This window comes from Mesoplodon bidens, assembly GCF_964165515.1.
Source record: "Mesoplodon bidens genome assembly, chromosome: 7".
NCBI lineage: Eukaryota > Metazoa > Chordata > Mammalia > Artiodactyla > Ziphiidae > Mesoplodon > Mesoplodon bidens.
In genome coordinates this window covers 2,193,757-2,216,367 of record NC_138164.1, presented here as the reverse complement: position 1 = coordinate 2,216,367, position 22,611 = coordinate 2,193,757, and the positions used below count along the sequence as shown (strand labels likewise).

At 47.3% G+C, this 22,611-nt stretch overlaps 1 protein-coding gene across 6 annotated transcripts in view; it reads left to right on the top strand.

Moving 5' to 3' along the window:
• Positions 1–20,978, top strand: part of NTM (neurotrimin) — a 395,378-nt gene extending 374,400 nt beyond the window's left edge. Inside the window, exons 7-9 of one of the 6 annotated variants that reach the window (XM_081239009.1) lie at positions 933–968; positions 13,931–13,963; positions 19,290–20,978. In XM_081239009.1, the coding sequence (XP_081095135.1) occupies positions 933–968; positions 13,931–13,963; positions 19,290–19,390 (170 nt within the window). In that variant the 3' untranslated portion in view covers positions 19,391–20,978. Of the gene's footprint in view, positions 1–229; positions 818–932; positions 969–13,930; positions 13,964–19,289 lie in introns of those variants that run through there. The other 5 variants (XR_014016245.1, XM_081239011.1, XM_081239010.1 and 2 more) reach the window with 5 other exon arrangements.
• Positions 20,979–22,611: the final 1,633 nt, after the last annotated feature.

The window sequence follows — 22,611 nt, the reverse complement described above, 5'->3', positions numbered from 1 at the left end:
TCCACCGCATCGGGTCTGCTGTGGCTGGTCCACAGAGTGCGGCCCCTAAACTATTGACGCCCACTATCAGTAAGACATCTTGACAAATATAAATGTATTAGGGAGTTTCCCATGTCATTTCCTATTATCAGAAGACTCGGCTCAGAGCCATCAAGCCGACTTGAGCAGGTTGGAAAGCAGCGTTTACTTTATGCGAATATACTTTGTGATGAAGCTCATTCTCCTGTAGCATCAGAGAGCTGGCTAAATTAGCATCATTTTGCCACCAACCTGCACGTAAGCTGTACACATGACCTGACGTTGAAAAGTGAGGGATGCTGGTGCTGGAAGATTCCCATCAGGGTCAGTATCTTTGAGGTACTTAAGCCAAACAGGGCAGGGGTGGTCCTTCCTATCAGGAACCAGTAGGATTCTGAGCACCTTGTCCCTAAGGTTCCAGAGGCTGCAGGGGACCAGGAGAGTTCAGCCCCTGTGATCCTGAATCACAGAAGTTCCTGGGAGGACCTTGCTCCTGCCATGGTGCCACGAGGACCAGAAATTCCTGAACTAAGTCTTCCAAAATGAAACAGTGTGGGTGTGGATGTGACACAGGTCTCATCTGGAAAGGGACTTTGGTCCTGTGTTACCAACTCAGCACCCCAGCCCAGCACAAACCCAGAGTCCGTGCTCCCTGCGCTGGGGTGCGTCTGCATGGCCAGCCCCTCACCTTCCGACCACGGCATCCTGTGTGCACGCACCCAGCCTTTCAGCATTCCTCATGCTGCATCTTGTCCTATTACCTCTGTGTTTTGTGTTTTCTTTTGTTTCTCCACCCCTCCAGAAATGTGTGTGAAAGACAGTATACAAACTATATATGGCCAATATATAGCTACTGTATATAATATATGTGTTTGTTTTCATTTTTCTCTCCTGTATATCCCCACCTGATTTAGAGCTAAGTGAGCCTACAAGCTCAACTTTGTTACAAGGTCAGTATCCCACCCACCCCTGCTGTCTGGGTTCTCTCCTCCCCGCCTTCTCCCAGACCCCCCTCCCCACCCCCTGCCATGCATCACCCAAGGCTCCTGTCTGTACAGGTGCTTAGTAAATGGCAGCAGAAGCAAAGGAGGTTACTGGGAGCCGATGAAACTCCAAGAACAGCCCCCTTTTCTCCGCTCACCTTGCCCACCTCCCCAGAAGGGCTGGGAGGGGAAAGGAAAGGAAATGGCACTCACTTCTCAAATCCCTGAGATCTGATGGAGGCAAAAGGCTGAACCAACAGGCAGAGAAGTCCACCCACTGAGCAGTTTTCATAACAAGAGTCCCGTTGACAGCCCAGCCATAGAAGCAGACATCCTGTGCAGGGAGATTCGGATGGTCCTGAAACTGCAGCAGCAGGGTCATGGGGAGGGTCTCCAGGAAGGAGAGGTGAGCAGGTGTACCTGCAGGATCCTCGGCAGCAGTGACCTGGAGTGGACGCCGCTGAGCTCTAGTCCAGAGCACAACTTCTGGGTGTTCTGTGCGCCTGGGCAGCTCAGGAAACATCGTTCAGACTCCATTTCCTCTTCTGTGACATAGAATTGATCTGCCTTATCTATCTGAGAGCTGTTCCAGCCTTCACCTTAGAGCATGTATTAAAAAGGCTTTGAAAATCGCCAGGTGCACGTTAGATTGTTGGAGTCCAGTCTCCAGGTACAGGGACCTCCCCATGTCATGACACAGGGGTTCATGAACTCATTTCTCAAGCCCTCTCCGTATCCCCTTTCCACCTCTTCCAGTCCAAGTCCTCCCCCCATATGACACGTGCATCTCTCACCTCTTTTTACTCAGCCCTTCACATTTTCGCAAGCTCCCTAGCCTAGCAAAAGTGATTCATTTAGACTGTGACTAAACATTTGGGCAGGAGTGGGCCCAGGCTGAGTGGTAGAATCAAACGCATGCTGCATGTGCTGTTTATGTTTTCCTCCTAAGGACCGTGCAGACCCTCAGAGAGCCCCGCAGGAAGGCAGCTGTGACAACAATGACGGGAATGTCTTTTCCCACCTTCCACCTACCCCCCGATCCTTCTCATCCCACCTGTTCATCCATTCGCATTGCACAAACAATCATTGGACGATGGCGTTAGACTTGGAAGGCGGGGGAGGGGATGGAAGAAAATGAATTATACGGGAAGCTGTTTGACATATGAGGAAGAATGCTTTTATCATGAAATGATTCAGGGATGCATTATTCACCTTAGTGATGTAGGGCACCCTGGTGATAGACCACAAAGGGGAAAATGAAACAAAGAAATAGAAAAAAAGTGAAGTCAGTGGAAGTGTCCAGGTTCAACTTGATCCAACTTACGTTTATTGAACCCCTGGGCAAGGCGTGTCCACAGATCTCAAAGAGTGTTGGAAAAGTAGCTAAGGGCATAAACGGTAAAAGGGACGTGTGAGAGACAGGACGTAAAGCAGAAGATGCTTCACAAGGGACTTTGAGAAGTGACTCAGCTCATTCTGATCACTGAGATCTTTACTCTCAGAGGGAAAGCGACTTTTAAAACAGGGAGTGGTTGCTAAGGAGTTAGAATTCCACCGAAGGTGCCCCACCAAAGTTGCCCTCAAGGGATGGAGGGGGCACGTCCCACACTAAAGCCAACAGTAACAAAACTGATCGGAAACAAACAAATCACTACCTGATACTGAGCATGGGACCAGGAACAGAGGATCCGCCTGCTGACACAGAGCTGAGCATTCTCACCTGCTTTGCTGGCCACTGAGTCTGGGGCAGGGTCTGCATGCCAGCTCTCTACTCTGATTCTACTATGCTCCCACCCTTCACCTTCTTGTTGGGTGCAGGGCAATGGGTCCAGGCCAGAAGTTGCAGTTGGTAGAAACCTGGAACATTCCAAGACTTGGATTAGTGTGGTCTTCCATGTAGCTGTTGGACTCTTGTACAGCTCAGGAGTATTTTAGAGAAAACAGATCTTGCTCCTGGGATATTTCTCTCATTCATCTGTGTGTGTGTGTGCACGCATGCGTGTGTGTGTGTGTGTTGTTGTTTTTTCCTCCTCCTTTTCTAGCGTCCCATAGAATAGAGAGCTACCTCTTTTCTCAGGGAAATACTCCCAGGTTATGCTCCCTTCACTTCCAATGGATTTCCACAGACAAGGAACACTTGGCTTTAAGAGACATTCCAAGCTATTTTGCTACTTAATATCCGGATGGGACTTCCGGGTAAGATGGCGGAAGAGTAAGACGCGGAGATCACCTTCCTCCCCACGGATACACCAGAAATACAGCTACACGTGGAACAACTCCTACAGAACACCTACTGAATGCTGGCAGAAGACCCCAGACCTCCCAAAAGGCAAGAAACTCCCCACATACCTGGGTAGGGCAAAGCGGAGAGATTCCCGCACAGAGGATCGGTGCCGAGCGGCACTCACCAGCCCGAGAGGCTTGTCTGCTCGCCCACCAGGGCGGGCGGCACTGGAAGCTGAGGCTCGGGCTTCGGTCAGAGCGCAGGGAGAGGACTGGGGCTGGCGGCGAGAACTCAGCCTGAAGGGGGCTAATGTGCCACAGCTAGCCGGCAGGGAGTCCAGGAAAACTCTGGAGCTGCCGAAGAGGCAAGAGACTTTTTCTTCCCTCTTGGTTTCCTGGTGCGCGAGGAGAGGGGATAAGAGCGCTGCTTAAAGGGGCTCCAGAGACGGGCGCGAGTCACGACTGAAAGCGCGGAGCCCAGTGACGGGCGTGGGACGCTGGAGCTGCTGCTGCCGCCGCCAAGAAGCCTGTGTGCGAGCGCAGGTCACTGTCCACACCGCCCTTCCGGGAGCCTGTGCAGCCCGCCACTGCCGGGGTCCCGGGATCCAGGGGCGGCTTCCCTGGGAGAACGCACGGCGGGCGCGCCTCAGGCTGGTGCAACGTCACGCCGACTTCTGCCGCTGCAGGCTCGCCCCGCACTCCGTGCCCCTCCCTCCCGCCCGGCCTGAGTGAGCAAGAGTCCCCGAAGCGGCTGCTCCTTTAACCCTGTCCTGTCTGAGCGAAGAACAGACGCCCTCCGGCGACCTACACGCAGAGGCGGGGCCAAATCCAAAGCTGAGACCCAGGAGCTGTGAGAACAAAGAAGAGAAAGGGAAACCTCTCCCAGCAGCCTCAGAAGCAGTGGATTAAAGCTCCACAATCAACTTGATGTACCCTGCATCTGTGGAATACATGAATAGACAACAAATCATCCCAAATTGAGGAGCCAGGAGTCAGTGCTGTGGCTCTGAGGTGGGAGAGCCAACTTCAGGACACTGGTCCACAAGAGACCTCCCAGCTCCACATAATATCAAACGGCGAAAATCTTCGAGAGATCTCCATCTCAACACCAGCACCCAGCTTCACTCAACGACCAGCAAGCTACAGTGCTGGACACCCTATGCCAAACAACTAGCAAGACAGGAACACAACGCCACCCATTAGCAGAGAGGCGGCCTAAAATCATAAAAAGTCCGCAGACACCCCAAAACACACCACCAGACGTGGACCTGCCCACCAGAAAGACAAGATCCAGCCATATCCACCAGAACACAGGCACTAGTCCCCTCCACCAGGAAGCCTACACAACCCACTAAACCAACCTTAGCCACTGGGGACAGACACCAAAAACAACGGGAACTACGAACCTGCAGCCTGCAAAAAGGAGACCCCAAACACAGTAACATAAGCAAAATGAGAAGACAGAAAAACACACAGCAGGAGAAGGAGCAAGATAAAAACCCACCAGACCTAACAAATGAAGAGGTAATAGGCAGTCTACCTGAAAAAGAATTCAGAATAATGATGGTAAAGATGATCCAAGATTCTATTTCCCAGATCCAAAATCTTGGAAATAGAATAGACAAAATGCAAGAAACAGTTAACAAGGATCTAGAAGAACTAAAGATGAATCAAGCATCGATTAAAAACACAATAAATGAAATAAAAAATACTCTAGATGGGATCAATAGCAGAATAACTGAGGCAGAAGAACGGATAAGTGAGGTGGAAGATAAAATAGTGGAAATAACTGCTGCAGAGCAAAATAAAGAAAAAAGAATGAAAAGAACAGAGGACAGTCTCAGAGACCTCTGGGACAACATTAAACGCACCAACATTCGAATTATAGGGGTCCCAGAAGAAGAAGAGAAAAAGAAAGGGACTGAGAAAATATTTGAAGAGATTATAGTTGAAAACTTCCCTAATATGGGAAAGGAAATAGTTAATCAAGTCCAGGAGGCACAGAGAGTCCCATACAGAATAAATCCAAGGAGAATTACGCCAAGACACATATTAATCAAACTGTCAAAAATTAAACACAAAGAAATCATATTAAAAGCAGCAAGGGAAAAACAACAAATAACACACAAGGGAATCCCCATCAGGATAACAGCTGATCTCTCAGCAGAAACTCTACAAGCCAGAAGGGAGTGGCAGGACATAATTAAAGTGATGAAAGAGAAAAACCTGCAACCAAGATTACTCTACCCAGCAAGGATCTCATTCAGATTTGATGGAGAAATTAAAACGTTTACAGATAAGCAAAAGCTGAGAGAGTTCAGCACCACCAAACCAGCTTTACAACAAATGCTAAAGGAACTTCTCTAGGCAAGAAACACAACGAAGGAAAAGACCTACAATAACGAACCCAAAACAATTAAGAAAATGGGAATAGGAACATACATATCGATAATTACCTTAAATGTAAATGGACTAAATGCTCCCACCAAAAGACACAGATTGGCTGAATGGATACAAAAACAAGACCCATATATATGCTGTCTACAAGAGACCCACTTCAGACCTAGAGACACATACAGACTGAAAGGGGATGGAAAAAGATATTCCATGCAAATGGAAACCAAAAGAAAGCTGGAGTAGCAATTCTCATATCAGACAAAATAGACTTTAAATAAAGACTACTAGAAGAGACAAAGAAGGACACTACATAATGATCAAGGGATCGATCCAAGAAGAAGATATAACAATTGTAAATATTTATGCACCAAACATAGGAGCACCTCAATACATAAGGCAAATACTAACAGCCATAAAAGGAGAAATCGACAGTAACACAATCATAGTAGGGGACTTTAACACCCCACTTTCACCAATGGACAGATCTTCCAAAATGAAAATAAATAAGGAAACACAAGCTTTAAATGATACATTAAACAAGATGGACTTAATTGATATTTATAGGACATTCCAACCAAAAACAACAGAATACACATTTTTCTCAAGTGCTCATGGAACATTCTCCAGGATAGATCATATCTTGGGTCACAAATCAAGCCTTGGTAAATTTAAGAAAATTGAAATTGTATCAAGTATCTTTTCTGACCACAATGCTATGAGACTAGATATCAATTACAGGAAAAGAGCTGTAAAAAATACGAACACATGGAGGCTAAACAATACACTACTTAATAACGAAGTGATCACTGAAGAAATCAAAGAGGAAATTAAAAAATACCTAGAAACAAATGACAATGGAGACACGACGACCCAAAACCTATGGGATGCAGCAAAAGCAGTTCTAAGAGGGAAGTTTATAGCAATACTATCCCACCTTAAGAAACAGGAAACATCTCGAATAAACAACCTAACCTTGCACCTAAAGCAATTAGAGAAAGAAGAACAAAAACATCCCAAAGTTAGCAGAAGGAAAGAAATCATAAAAATCAGATCAGAAATAAATGAAAAAGAAATGAAGGAAACAATAGCAAAGATCAATAAAACTGAAAGCTGGTTCTTTGAGAAGATAAACAAAATTGATAAACCATTAGCCAGACTCATCAAGAAAAGAAGGGAGAAGACTCAAATCAATAGAATTAGAAATGAAAAAGGAGAAGTAACAACTGACACTGCAGAAATACAAAAGATCATGAGAGATTATTATAAGCAACTCTATGCCCATAAAATATACAACCTGAAAGAGATGGACAAATTCTTAGAAATGCACAACCTGCCAAGACTGACTCAGGAAGAAATAGAAAATATGAATAGACCTATCACAAGCACTGAAATTGAAACTGTGATAAAAAATCTTCCATCAAACAAAAGCCCAGGACCAGATGGCTTCACAGGCGAATTCTATCAAACATTTAGAGAAGAGCTAACACCCATCCTTCTCAAACTCTTCCAAACAATATCAGAGGAAGGAACACTCCCAAACTCATTCTACAAGGCCACCATCACCTTGATACCAAAACCAGGCAAGGATGTCACAAAGAAAGAGAACTACAGGCCAATATCACTGATGAACATAGATGCAAAAATCCTCAACAAAATACTAGCAAACAGAATCCAACAGCACATTAAAAGGATCATACACCATGATCAAGTGGGGTTTATTCCAGGAATGCAAGGATTCTTCAATATACGCAAATCAATCAATGTGATACACCATATTAACAAGTTGAAGGAGAAAAACCATATGATCATCTCAATAGATGCAGAGAAAGCTTTCGACAAAATTCAACACCCATTTATGATAAAAACCCTGCAGAAAGTAGGCATAGAGGGAACTTTCCTCAACATAATAAAGGCCATATATGACAAACCCACAGCCAATATTGTCCTCAATGGTGAAAAACTGAAACCATTTCCACTAAGATCAGGAACAAGACAAGGCTGCCCACTCTCACCACTCTTATTCAACATAGTTTTGGAAGTTTTAGCCACAGCAATCAGAGAAGAAAAGGAAATAAAAGGAATCCAAATTGGAAAAGAAGAAGTAAAGCTGTCACTGTTTGCAGATGACATGATACTATACATAGAGAATCCTAAAGATGCTAACGAAAAACGACTAGAGCTAATCAATGAATTTGGTAAAGTAGCAGGATACAAAATTAATGTACAGAAATCTCTGGCATTCCTGTACACTAATGATGAAAAATCTGAAAATGAAATCAAGAAAACACTCCCATTTACCATTGCAACAAAAAGAATAAAATATCTAGGAATAAACCTACCTAAGGAGACCAAAGACCTGTATGCAGAAAATTATAAGACACTGATGAAAGAAATTAAAGATGATACAAATAGATGGAGAGATATACCATGCTCCTGGATTGGAAGCATGAATATTGTGAAAATGACTCTACTACCCAAAGCAATCTACAGATTCAATGCAATCCCTATCAAACTACCACTGGCATTTTTCACAGAACTAGAACAAAAAATTTCAAAATTTGTTTGGAAAAACAAAAGACCCCGAATAGCCAAAGCAATCTTGAGAACGATAAACGGAGCTGGAGGAATCAGGCTCCCTGACTTCAGACTATACTACAAAGCTACAGTAATCAAGACAGTGTGGTACTGGCATAAAAACAGAAAGATAGATCAGTGGATCAGGATAGAAAGCCCAGAGATAAACCCACGCACATATGGCCAACTTATCTTTGACAAAGGAGGCAGGAATGTACAGCGGAGAAAGGACAGCCTCTTCAATAAGTGGTGCTGGGAAAACTGGACAGGGACATGTAAAAGTTTGAGATTAGATCATTCCCTAACACCATACACAAAAATAAGCTCAAAATGGATTAAAGACTTAAATGTAAGGCCAGAAACTATCAAACTCTTAGAGGAAAACATAGGTAGAACACTCTATGACATAAATCACAGCAAGATCCTTTTGGACCCACCTCCTAGAGAAATGGAAATAAAAACAAAGATAAACAAACGGGACCTAATGAAACTTCAAAGCTTTTGCACAGCAAAGGAAACCATAAACAAGACCAAAAGACAACCCTCAGAATGGGAGAAAATATTTGCAAATGAAGCAACTGACAAAGGATTAATCTCCAAAATTTATAAACAGCTCATGCAGCTCAATAGCAAAAAAACAAACAACCCAATCCAAAAATGGGCAGAAGACTTAAATAGGCATTTCTCCAAAGAAGATATACAGACTGCCAACAAACACATGAAAGAATGCTCAACATCATTAATCATTAGAGAAATGCAAATCAAAACTACAATGAGATATCATCTCACACCAGTCAGAATGGCCATCATCAAGAAATCTAGAAACAATAAATGCTGGAGAGGGTGTGGAGAAAAGGGAACACTCTTGCACTGCTGGTGGGAATGTGAATTGGTACAGCCACTACGGAGAACAGTATGGAGGTTCCTTAAAAAACTACAAATAGAACTACCATATGACCCAGCAATCCCACTACTAGGCATATACCCTGAGAAAACCATAATTCCAAAAGAGACATGTACCAAAATGTTCATTGCAGCTCTATTCACAATAGCCCGGAGCTGGAAACAACGTAAGTGTCCATCATCGGATGAATGGATAAAGAAGATGTGGCACATATATACAATGGAATATTACTCAGCCATAAAAAGAAACGAAACTGAGCTATTTGTAATGAGGTGGTTAGACCTAGAGTCTGTCATACAGAGTGAAGTAAATCAGAAAGAGAAAGACAAATACCGTATGCTAACACATATATACGGAATTTAAAAAAAAAATGTCATGAAGAACCTAGGGGTAAAACAGGAATAAAGACACAGACCTACTTGAGAATGGACTTGTGGATATGGGGAGGGGGAAGGGTAAGCTGTGACAAAGCGAAAGAGAGGCATGGACATATATACACTACCAAACGTAAGGTAGATAGATAGTGGGAAGCAGCCGCAGAGCACAGGGAGATCAGCTCGGTGCTTTGTGACCGCCTGGAGGGGTGGGATGGGGAGGGTGGGAGGGAGGGAGATGCATGAGGGAAGGGATGGGGGAACAGATGTATATGTATGACTGATTCACTTTGTTATAAAGCAGAAACTAATAAAAAATAATAATATTTACGAAAAAAAAAAAGAAAGAAATTAGCACCTGTAAGTTTTAGTTGATGGAAGTAAAGGAAAAAGAAGGACCAAGAAATAGACTTACTGTTCAGGATGGACCAACCAGCCTAACTAACTAAACTAACTAGAGTGTTGCCCTCGGGGACTAGGAGGCATAGCACGAAGGTACCATTAGCAAATGTCTCTGTTTTTAGAGTGGTCATTAATTTATGCTCCAAGCCAGTGTTCTTCAGACAGGAAAGGGGGCACTCTTACTAATACCATCAAGACCACAGGTGTAAACCAAGACTAGCCCAGGCAAACTGGCATGTAGAATCACCTTATCTATTTTTCACCTTACCGGACTGGTTCTAATTCTGAAATGTGGTGGCTGCTCCTGGTTACCCCAGACAGTTTTACTCAGCATATCATGTGGGCCATGCTCATTCTGTTAACATTCCAGGCTTTGCACCACTATTTGAACCATCCTCTTCAATGTGTCCTCTTGGAAACTACACACCTTCTCCAATGATGTTGCAATTGTTCAAAATATTATTTGGTAATTTTGTTTGACATCACCTTCTGAACCATTAATGGCTTCTTTAGAAAGTCAATCTGAGCACATCTTGTTAATCTTTTTATTCCACTTATCTCCTTGCATGTAGAGTGACTCAATAAATATTCACTGAATTCAGTGAAATGGAATTAGATTCCAAAGCACAAAATTACCCTCAGAGAATGAAGATTCATTACTGTTGAGTCTATCCATTAGGCCACAACTTAGGAAAATAGGCTAGAAAGAAGTATATGTTAACCATGCTTATCTCTAGGTTTTAGAATTATAAGTAAAAATTCAGAAAAAAAAAATATCCGGATGGTCTAGAAAGATTCAGATAAGAGAATTTCATTCCTTCTCAGCATTTTCTGCCACCCTTGAAGTATTTCTCTGCTCCCTTTTTGCAAACACTACAGATTACATGCCCCCCCTCTCATATTAATATCTGGTGGTGCAGGACTCTTGCCGTGATAACTAAGGACTCAGGGATAGACGGCCATCCCTCACTCCCTACCTCACAGGCAAATGTGCCAGGGGCGCACTGCAAACTCAGTGGCTCGGTGGCTGTTCATTTCCCATCCTCTGGTCCTTTGTCTTTTAACTCCTGGGCAAGGAGTCAGATTTGATGGTATCAGTGGGCTGGGAAAAGTTGGCTGATTAATGCCTGCGAACCTTGCAGTGACCATCAAATCATCTTATTAAAGAAGGTGGAAGTAAGTCAACTCTGTGCATCGGAAGGAAACAATTGCAATGGCAGAGATGATCTGTTTTTCCCTACAGAGGATGAAAGATAGTTAATTAAGGGCAGCCACCCAGCAGTGAGCATTTCTATGGCACGTGTGTCTAAATACAGAAGATACCAAAAAAGATCCCTTCGCGCTGTTTCTAGAAGGTTTATTTGTCCTGTATAACCATCCTGGTGTGAAACCAGCCCTGCCCCACCCACTAGAATCAGACAGCAGCCCTGTGCCCACCTAGGTACTTGGATTCAGCTGGGTTTGGTGGCAGAAAGATCACTTCATGGCTTGACCAGAGATATTAACTTGGAGGCTTCAAGGGAGCAGTTCTTTTTTTTTGTTGTTTTTATGTTATTTTTCTTTCATTTTCTCTTCCTTTTTTTCCCACTCTACCTGGCTTCACATTAATACATCAACATTTCAGGCTAGCTCTTGGTGAGAAAAATACATGCTTAGATTTGAAGGATTGTTGTCCTTGTCGATAGCCGAGGGTTAACGCACAGCCTCGAGCTCAGGGCTCGTACACGCTTGGAGGTTGGAAGAGGCTCTTACTCCCGGAAGCTGGGCCCGGTGGTGTTAGCACCTCATGATGATAAACATGATGTAGAAACAGCTTCTCCATCTCTTCTTACAACCAAATCACAGGGAGTGGGCTGGAGCTCAGCAGGAGGTCTCCAGTAAATATAAAGAATGCCTTGGTTACCATTCCCTCCTCACTGTGGTGAGATACATGAGTGGCAGAGGGGTTGAAACATTGCCACCTGGAAAAGCCCAAGGTTAAGTTCTAGGAAAGTCCAGAATGCGTGTCAAATAGCCCTTTACCCATGTGGACACCAAGGCATGATGACCTTGGAGATTCACCGGGAAAGGATCTGGACGGAACAACTAAGCTGAAGCTGTTTCCAGATCTTTGCCCTCATAGAAGATCACTTCTGGCTCCAGAGCACCACAGGAGTAAGTGCTTTCACTGTATTCCTCTTCCCGATAGTTCCAACAAGCCAGACTACCAGGTAGAACCCCTCCCTGTGCCCTCCCTCTGGCAGAGTCTAAGCCAGCCCCCTGTCACTCTGTGGGCTGCCCTCCCTCACACGTGCTCTACTTTACACCCCTTGTGGTTCGGGGGTGAAAGGCCATGATGCCTTTATGCCTCCAAGCATCTCTCTGCAGACTGTCCTCCTTCCTGACAGTCACCCTCCATCCTGGTACAGGGAGGCTCAAGACAGTGGGGTCCGAATGAGACAATTGATGAAAACAGCCCCTAGTTAGCTACTAGGCTGGGGTTCAGGGCCCAGTAATCTCTCCAAGGGACTGTCCTTGCTAACCGCACAGCAGACAGCATGGACCAGCACTCCTGGCTTTTCTCTACCACCCTGACTGTACATCAGATCTTCTCTCAGTCACCCCTTTGATCCTTGATTTTAGATTCGCCCATGGAGTGGCTTCTCAGGGTTGCTAATGTCCACTTGGATCAAGATTTGCATCGTATCTCAGATGCCTTTAAAGAGTAGACTGAGAGCTTGAATGCACAGGGACATACTCGCCTGATTTTGGTCAAATGTTTCAGTCGAGTTTAGGCTGAGTTATTTCTAGGTTGTCTTTCCTTCTACATGCGAGGACTTTTGCACGGAGAACTGTATCACTTCGATGCAAGACTTTAATGTCATTTTCTTTTGTTCAGCTTTATTTTCCTTTATTTCAGGTATAATTGATGAGTAAAAGTATAAGATATTTAAAGTGTGCACCATGGCGATTTGATACCCATATACACTGTGGAAGGATTTCCCACCCTCTGTATCCAGGGTGAACATGTGCAGAGGGCCCCAGCTAAAGAGGGAGGTGAAAGATGAGAGGTCATCCCACTGCTGGCTGGTCAGCAGAACAGGCTCTGTGGATTGGCCTGAGAGCTTGAATTGGTGAATGAGGGTGTTTCCTGGGTCAGCCAGCAGAGAGGGGCTGGTGCCCAGCATTTCCACAGGTGGGTCCCGGCAGCAGGGATGCAGGGCTTATTGCCTTAGGTTGCTCCAGAGAGAGGAAGCCCTCTGGGCCAGCTTCCTGTAGTCTGAGTCATCAAGAGAGGTCAGCTATGGGGCTTCCCTGGTGGTGCAGTGGTGGAGAGTCCGCCTGCCGATGCAGGGGACACGGGTTCGTGCCCCGGTCCGGGAAGATCCCACATGCCGCGGAGCAGCTGGGCCCATGAGCCATGGCCGCTGAGCCTGCGCGTCCGGAGCCTGTGCTCTGCAACGGGAGAGGCCACAACAGTGAGAGGCCCGTGTACTGCAAAAAAAAAAAAAAAAAAAAAAAGAGAGGTCAGCTATCAAAGGTCTGGGCTCCTCTGGTACGTGGAAACTGGCTCCCCAGAATTTCTAACATGCACTGATAAATGCCAGTTAACTTTACATCTCAAACAGAGCTTGGCTACCTGCATTCAGATTGCTGTAGGAGGGCCTATTTGAATCAGCCAGTTTTATACTAAAGCCTGCAGACTTCAACTAATTAGAGGATAGTCTGGTGGCCAAAGAAAGAAGGTTACTCTCCAAAAAGTGTTCATTGGCTTGGGACCTCTGGCTCCACGGTACTGGCATCCCCTGCTAAGACACGGTAGGGGTGCTGGCGCTCTTTGGGTCAGGGTTCCAACGTGACCATCACTCACATCCTTCCCCGGCCCCCCACTCAACCTATGACAACTGACCTCCCAGCAAGCCAGAGGGGTGCACGTCTGGGGGCTGGGGTGTGGTCAGAACAGCATGGGCGCTGGGCCAGAAGTTCAGCCTCCTTCCCCAAAACCATCAGAGGGTAAAGTGAGTGTCTCTGGCTGCTCTCTGCCTTAACAGTGGCTTGTTTTTCATTTCTTTTAGAAGTCAAAACCACAACTCTGACCCCTGGGAAAGGTTGGTATGCTTACTTTCCAGGCAGCTGCTGCCTTGGTGGGTTGAGGTGCACAAGACTCTTTGCCTTCTTGCAAGATGCCTTTTCTTCTGCACTAACCCCAGGAGGCAGCCCGGTGGGAACCGCCTGACCTTGGGCCGGCCCTGTGTCAATTCAGATTAACTGTCCCCAAGGACATCTGATTCTCCCTGGGTGCCTCCCCTGCAGAAGTCTAACTTGTCTTTGCTGCCAGCACTAATGAGGACTTGTCAGTGCCCAAAATAGCTCCATGTCTGGGCCCCTCTGTACCAGGCCCGCCTCTTTCCTTTCCACACGGATGCTCTAATGCAATGATCTTCTTAGACCTTGGCCTTGCATGCTGGCCTCTGCTTGCCCCATTCTCTCTTTCTCTCTCTCTAACTTGGAGCTGGAAGGGAAGTGGCAGGAGGGAGGGGACAGGGGAAGGAAGGGGGAGGTTCTTGGGTGAGTCACTTGGCTACAAATAAAATGCATCTTATTTGGGGCTTTCATTCCATCCAGATGTTTCCGATGGATAATTGACACTCATCACAGTTCTCCGGGACCCTAATGGTCCTGGTGATTAGTCTCTTTAGGCCTCCAGAGCTCTATAATGAGATTGAGGCAATAAAGGCATTCAATGCAGAGTGGAGGCATGGCTGGATGAAGAGCAGAGACCTCATCCGTGTGGCCAAGTCACCTGGCAGATGGGCTGGGCTGTCACTCTGGCCAGCAAGGGCTCTGAGAGAGCCTTGCTCCAGGAGCTTGGGGTCCATACCTGCCTGGACAGCAGGTCCTCCTCTCATGGCGATCTTCCTGTGCCGGTCAGCATGGGAGGGCCTGTGTGCTCCCCACCTGGACCCATGCCCAGCGGGGCAGGTCCTGTGGCCTCACTCTCTGCTCTCTTCCTCGCTGGAGATGTGCAAGTTCCACAAAGCGACAGCTCCAAGTTAGTGGAAAGATAATTGTATTTGGAGACAGAAGTCAAGGGACCTTGGGGAAGTCACTTAAGGTCTCCGAGGTTGAGTTTCCACCTCGGGCGGGAGATAATAACCTTCATCTCCTACGTGAGGGGCTTTATGGGGCCGGAACCCCTTTCCAGTTGCAGGCCCTCCACCTGGAATTTTAACCAATATGGCTTTACTTCTGTGAATATCTTCCCTCAACCACAAGAATTTTCAGTGACTTTTATTGGAAATCGTTCAAAATAGGGGGGAAGGGTGTTCAGATGAGAAAATGGAGGTAAAGCCAAAGACAAGGTAGGAGAGAATGTTTTGCTTTGTTCTTGGTTTGGTTTGTGGGTTTATTTCCAAGTAGAATCTTAAGAAAAAGAGAAACACAGAGACAAAGTAAGCATGGACACGTAGCACAGGTCACAATGTTCTTGTTCCTTCCTTCTTTCAACAAAGGTTTATTAAATACCTGTTGGGGGCCCAGCTAGGCAGAGACCCTGCCCTTATGGAGCTCACAGAATAAGGGAAGAAATGCATCTGAGACACATAAAGATAATTTTAGGACAGGATGGTTCATATTTTAATAGTGGGATGTGTATGGTGCTGTGGAAGCAAACCAGAGTAAGTCAAGGAAGGCTGCCTGGAAGAGGTGACTGGGACCAGAAGAGAACCTGGAACAAGGAGTGGGAGTGAGTCGGGTGAAGAGCATTTCAGGCAGAAGGTGCAAGGATGGGAATTAACTAAAATAGGCTGGAAGGCACACGCTCGTGTGCACACACGTATGTGTGGTACATGCCTGCTGGTGGGGGCGGAGTGTGAGGCTAAGGAGACAGATGGCAGGCAGACGAGGAAATGCAGTGCGTGTCCTACAGAGCAGCTGGGAGGTTTTGTAAAGGCTGAAGGAATCCAATCCATCAGTGGTCTGATCAGCCTGGAGTCACAGACACATCAACCTGGAGTTGGCACAGGAGTCAACCCGAGGGGTCCAGGCGCAAGTGACAGAGAGCTGGTGCACATCCTCTGAGAGGATGTGAGGAGACCCCGCCTCCGGGTTTCTCCAGGGACCACCCCTGTTTCCTCCTGCAGGCAGCTGTGTCCAGGAGGGAGGCTGGGCGGGGCAAAGGGGAGGGCACTGGCAGGGGCGAGGCCAGGCTGGAAATGGTGTCCAGGGGAGTGACAGCCCCACGGACCCACCTTGGCCAGGAGGGTGGCCGCGGAACATCACACAGGGAGGGCCCCCGGCACACCCAGAGGCCTTCTCCTTTCTTCTCTGGGAGGAGTTCTCTGACAGGGAGCCAGGGCCCCTCCCCACAGGCTCCCTGCGTGCGTCCCAGGGCACGGGCGGAGGCGGAGCAGTACAGGCGACCCAGAGCACCTGCCATGCAAGGCCATCGCCAGGTTCTCCGGGCACTTTTGCCAGCTCCCAGCCGCCACCTGCAGGGTGTTGCAGACTCCGCGGCCGGCAGACAAGGTCCCTGACTTTTCTGAGGTGGTAATCAAGCCAGGCCCCTGCTGGGCTGTCTGCCTGGCATGTGTATCCTTCATTCTCCTCCCTGGAGGAGGATGGCTGGCCGGGCAGCCCAGAGGGGTGGAAGGTGGCAGAGGCAGAGAGCATCTCTGTGCAGGAACTGACAACGACCCCCTTCTCTTACCAGGAGCTGGGACGGGAGGGCTGTGATGGGGGGGGAGTCGGTTTCAAAGCTGTGTGAGCCAGTGTTCAGGAGCGAAAAGAGGTGAGAGAGGAGCCCTGTGTGAACAGACGCATGTCTGTCCTGGCGCCACGAGCCAGGCGTGCAGGATGCGTTTGGAATCGCAGAGCAGTGTGCGCCTGGGGAGGGGTGCAGCCACTCACCCTCCCATCACACTTGGAACCCAGCTACTCCCAGGGACTCAGAACAAGCTCCCTGTCTCAGAGTTGGCCTCGGGCAGAGGCAGGGGTCTCCTGGAAGGATCCTGGAGTGGCCCAGAGAGGAAGGGCTATCTCACAGGAGAGGAACAGATAACTCCTCCCTCTAGAAGCCCTGGGGCCGGCTTCTCTCCAGAGATTCCAAAGACTGCTATATATATAGCAGTGATTGAATATAAAGGCTAGAGTTTCTGGTGGTGGTTTATATAGAAACATAACATTTCAGAAGATGCAACCAATTGAATGGTCAATGATAAGCAAATCGGAATGGTGCTTCGTAGGGATGCTCCCTTGTCACAGGTATCCCAGTGGACTGGCAGAAGGAGAGTGTTCAGGTTTGTGTGGCCCAGACTTTCACCTCCCTGGTGGGGAACAGAAGAGGCGTCTCTTGTCCTTCTCCTCAGGAGAACTTGCCCTGCCAAGACGTCCGGGCCTTGGGAGCACTGCTGTTGGGGAGGAAGAAAATCTCCTCTCCCCTTCTAGGCTCTTCTTGCCGGTCTAAGAATTAAATCGACATAAGACAGAGTAACAGGAGAAAGTAAAGCAAAAATTTACTAACGTGTATATGGAAGAGGCCTAGGAAAAGTGGTTAACTCACGAAAATGTCCCAAACCCTCACCTTAAATACCACCTCCAGCTAAAGACAAAAGAGGATGTTGGGAGACTTCCCTGGCGGTGCAGTGGTTAAGATTCCACGCTCCCAGTGCAGAGGGCCTGGGTTCAATCCCTGGTCGGGGAATAGATCCCACATGCATGCCGCAACTGGGAGTTCGCATGCTGCAACTAAGACCTGGTGCAACCAAATAAATAAATAAATATTTTTTAAAAAAAGAGGATGTTGGGGGTAGGGGCTTAGGACTTCAAAGGGAGGGGAGGCAATTCACATAGAGAAGGAAAGGCGGATGTTTGGTAGACAGTGATTTCTGGGCCAGGCAGGGAGATGGACACAGAGAGGAACATAGCTAACAGATTTTTGCAGGTTCGTCCCTGTCTCCACACCAAGTTCACACTGTAGTTACCTATGGTGACAGCTCCCTTCCTGGTACAGGTCTTCTTTCTACATTCTTCAGGTAGTGAGGGGGAAGGGGATAGTTTCTTCCTAAGTCTTTTGGGCCTTGACTGCTTTCAGCTGGAAATAATCTTCATGCCAAAGAGACATTTTGGGGTGACAATTTTGCTCCCCTGCAGTTTGAACCAGGCACCAGAGACACAGAGATTGGATGAACCTGGTGCATTTCAAACTCCTAACTGTTTAGCCACTGACCCAGAATCAGAGATTTGTCCCAAAGGTCTAAGGAATAAATCACAGGGACAGTGCTTCCAGGCCAGGACTTCTAGGACTTGGAATGATTCCATATGGAATCAGAAAGCCTGATTTGATGCTGATCTGCATTAGCCAGAAGTGTCTCCATGTCCAGCATCCTAGTCAGGCAAGCAGGTTCTGGCTTTATCCCTTCAACCCAGTGATGACATGGACTTGGCGGGTGGGACACCAGCTTTAAATGCCTCTGTTAAATCCATTGCAAGAGCCTTCCAGAGTAAGTCCAGTCTGAGAAGATGCCCTGCTTCATTAGGTGCCTAATTCATCCGGGCATCCAAACTTGTGTGTACTGTTCCCGAATCATAGCTCCATTTATCACGGGCGTTCATGGCCACGGGACTGAGGGAGCCACAAAGCTTATGCTTCAAATGATAGGGAAGCTGCTGGGGAATTTTATGACCTCATAGCTTTCTTGCTTCCCGAATGTGGCTCCATGTCAAAGAGTATCTGTGTGCAGGTCAGGCTGGTGTGTGCCTCTTAGGAAAAATGCCATCCATCTCCCCCGCAACAGACACACACCATGGCACGTTCTGCATCCCAGTGTCCATGGAAATCTTCCCTTCCTCCTGTGTACACGGCCAAAGGCCACCTGTCCCTTTGCTTCATCCCCCCTCCACCTCAGGCGAGCAGGTTTGGACTTTTCAAGCATGTAATGCTTCAGCGAGGTCTGCTCTTACCTGATCCAGATGGGGGAGAGGCCAAGTGTGCCGCCCTGGGACCGAGTGATGGACAGAAGGGGCACCGAGGCCAGTGCAGCAGCCGCAGGGGACAGTTGGTGTGTCCAATGAGTCCTTTCTTGCATGACAGGAGGGTCACATGAATGTTTAAGGCGCGCGGTGTTCAGAGGGATTGGACGATGATGCAAACAGTGCAGGGGTCTCACTTTATTGAAGCTCTGTTTAAGGTGTTGACTAATCACCCACCTTTTTCTTGAACTTGCCCCTGAGCCATGGCCTCAGCATGTTCTGACAACAGAGGAGTAGCAGGCACCCGCACACTGTAACCTGAGGTCCCTCCTGCCCGGGCGGGCGCCCCATCCCGTAGCTGTGCCCTTGGGATCAAGGCTAACGCAGCCTCTGGGTATGGAGCTGGGATGCTGGATGCTCCCAGTGGGAGGGGCCAGGCTCACGACAGGTGTGTTCTGTCTGCAGGCCCGGGCGCCATCAGCGAAGTGAGCAATGGAACGTCAAGGAGGGCTGGCTGCGTTTGGTTGCTGCCTCTTCTGGTTTTGCACCTACTCCTCAAATTTTGATGTGAGTGCTACTTTCCCCGCCGGGGAGAAGCTGCCGTCACCACCACCAACACATCAGCCGCGGCGAGCAAGAGCAACGCAAGCATCCCCGTTCTAAAGCAGATACAACCCCACGAAATTCAGAGCCTAAGGGGACACAAGTTCGAGGGAGGGGAACAGAGAATACTTTGGGAAAACAGGTTGAACAAGGACATTGGAAATCGCCTTGCAGATACGTAGGTACAGCTGAGTTTTCTTTCTTTTTCCAAATGGGAAGAATGCACGCGGCTTTGGACCCACCCGCAAGCTGCATGGCGTGACCTCCGTTACCAGTCGGGCAAGGGCTCAGCCGCTTTGCCCACCACAGTGCCCCCCCCCCAAGGAAAGTTCTGGAGTCGGCCACCCCAGATTCAATCAGTCAGTAGAGAAGAACTCAGAGGGAGGCTTGCAGGCCCATTCCTGAACTGTGTCCCTATTGTGTGTGTGATGAAACGCAGCAACAAAAAGATAAATAAAAAGGAAAACTAAACAAGACAGCCTGTCAGCTACAATAATCCCACAATCAACAGTCACAAAAGAGATTGTTAAACTTTTGTTTTGTTTTGTTTTCATTTTACTACATGGACATCATAGATAACAAGGGATTCTGATTCATTATTAATTTTATTAATTATATTTTCTGATATGAGTCTAAAACTTAGTGCAAAAACAAGACAAAACTAAAAAAGTACTCAAGTGAAAGGGGTGAAGAGAAGTAAGTTTGTTAAATGTTAAACATGAATAGTATACTTCTTACCTAGGTTTACAACTGGTGGACAATACACCAGGCATTAGCCACCTGGTGAGGATTTGGCAAATCCACCAAAAAATAAAAATAAAAATCCACACATACAATTTAACCAACATCTCCACCAGCACTACAGATTTCTTCTTATTCTGGCATTTATTGCAGACAATGCTACACTTCTACATGCTGTTTAGAAACGGAAGGGTGACCTGCACCATATCTTGAGTTTGCTGGCGATGCTTCTTTTGATGACATATATTATACAGTATATATATACATATATTTTTTTTGTTAGGGTTCTAGCTATTTTCTTTCTCAGCAGGGTCCTTTCTCAGACATTACTGCATGCTGTATATGGCGTTAGCTGTGTGTTGCTCTTCTAAAAGATGACAGAGTTTACTGGTAATTGTGTAATCAGCTCCTGCTTTTTTATTTTCTTGGGTTATTCACATGTCAGAGACATTTCTAAAAAGTGAAAAGAGAAAGAAAACACTAACACAAGGCACAGCATCTTTTCCAGGGGCTGCTCTCGGAGGCAAGGGCTAATGCGGGGGGCCTGGCTTCTCCATCATGCCTCAGGCACGGATGGACAGCAAACAGCCGGACCAACTTGGCAGTCAGTAACCACTCGCTTTAGCCCATTATGGGAATCTCTGATGCCTCTGTGACCACTGGAGAATCGAATCCTCTTGGTTTATTTTATTTAATTTCCCACCTTTGTGTGCGTGTGTATGAAAGAGAAGAAAATGCAGTTTTTAGGTAATCTTTTCTTCCTCCCCCGAAGTCTGGGAACCAGAGGAGCCTCGGGGAGGGGTCGTGATGTGATGAGGGCAGGTGGGATTAGGGGCTGAGGGAGGGAGGGGTTGTCTCTGACTTGACATTAAAAAGTGTTCCATGTCCCTCTTTACCTGGTGTGGTACCTCATTCTCAAGTGGCGGGGGAGGGGAGCAGAGCCTACCTGGCTCAGGTGTGAAGGAGTGGAGGGGGTTGGGCTCTGGGTTCAGGCTACTGCTCTGTGGACCCCTCGTGGGTGGAGTGGGGCCCCCTGTGGAGCGGGCTCTGACGACAGGCAGGGCTTCGGGAAAGCACCTTCTCCTCCATCAGAAGCACGGGAGGCGGGCCTCGTGGTGACCGCACCTCCACTGCCTCCAGGAGGTCCTGCTGTGGCCACCCACCTCCCCTCATAACCTGGGCAGATGGCAAGTCCAGTTAGGGGATGGATTTCACATGTGATTATTTCTGGAAGGCATTAGAGTGCAGCCATAGCCCCAAAAGTCCCTGTGGGTGAGTACTGATGAATCCCCAGTCCCATCCACCAGTGTTTGGGCGACTCTCTTCCATCCAAGCCAGTCCCCCAAACCTTGCCTCTAACTACAAATTAGGAGAAAAGGTACAGTTTAATGCAGAATAGTTTTCAAATAATTCTAACCTGTGCTGATTGATTCTGGGAATTAAATAAGTAGCTGAAGCTTCACCAAGAGGCAGAAATGAGGTCAGAGCCGAATCACCCAGGGATTACCGTGCTTGTGTCCATGGGGGCCAGTTCCACCTGAGAGGAGTAGGAAGTGTTTGGAAAGCAGTGGTTTCATTTTCAGCTGCTTCTGGCAGCACTGAGAAAATCTAGTTGACTTCATGTTTCTTTTTATTTTATACATTCTTTGTTTAATTCTTTTCCATATGGTTTATCACAGGATACTGAATATAGTTCCCTGTGCTATACGGTAGGACCTTGTTGTTTATCCATTGTGTATGTAATACTTTGCATCTACCAACCCCAAACTCCCAGTCCATCCCCCTCCCTCCCCCCACCCTCTTTGTGTTTCTTTGTGCCCTTCTGCCCACACCACCAGGTGCAGATTCTCCGGCTTCTTCCTGGCAGCGTGAACTGGAATAGTCAGACCAAGCCTTGCAGATCCAGGCTGCACTGGAGTCATTTCTTCCTCATGTCTCAGACCTGCTAAAGGCAAGGGGCTCTGGGTCTCCTTTGAATAAAAGTGGGTGAAATTTACTAGCTTTCCTGTGACTGGAACTTCTGTAGACATGGACCAGAGGAATTCCATGCAGATCGTGGGTCACAGGAATAGAGGGAATAGAGTGGGAAAAACACAGGGAATTTCCATACTTCTACACTTGAGCCCAGAACCCCTCTGAATAAAATGTACCAGGGCATCTGCAGACAGAGCCTTCCTGGATTTTGTCAGGACAAGAGCACAGAGTGACAGATAACCTCCATGTGATTCAGAGCTTTCTCATTCAGGTTTACTAAGCATGGTTTAGTTCACCCGTCAGCATCCTCGCAGGAAGGACGGGTCTGTCCTGACCAACTGTGACATTGATGAGGAAGACTTCCTTTCACCTTTCACCTGTGCCAGTTCCATAGCCCTTCTTGTCTTGAGGCTCTTTGGAGCTCTGGTCATTCACTAGCACGGTTCTGGTAGAACCAGTTTTGCCATGA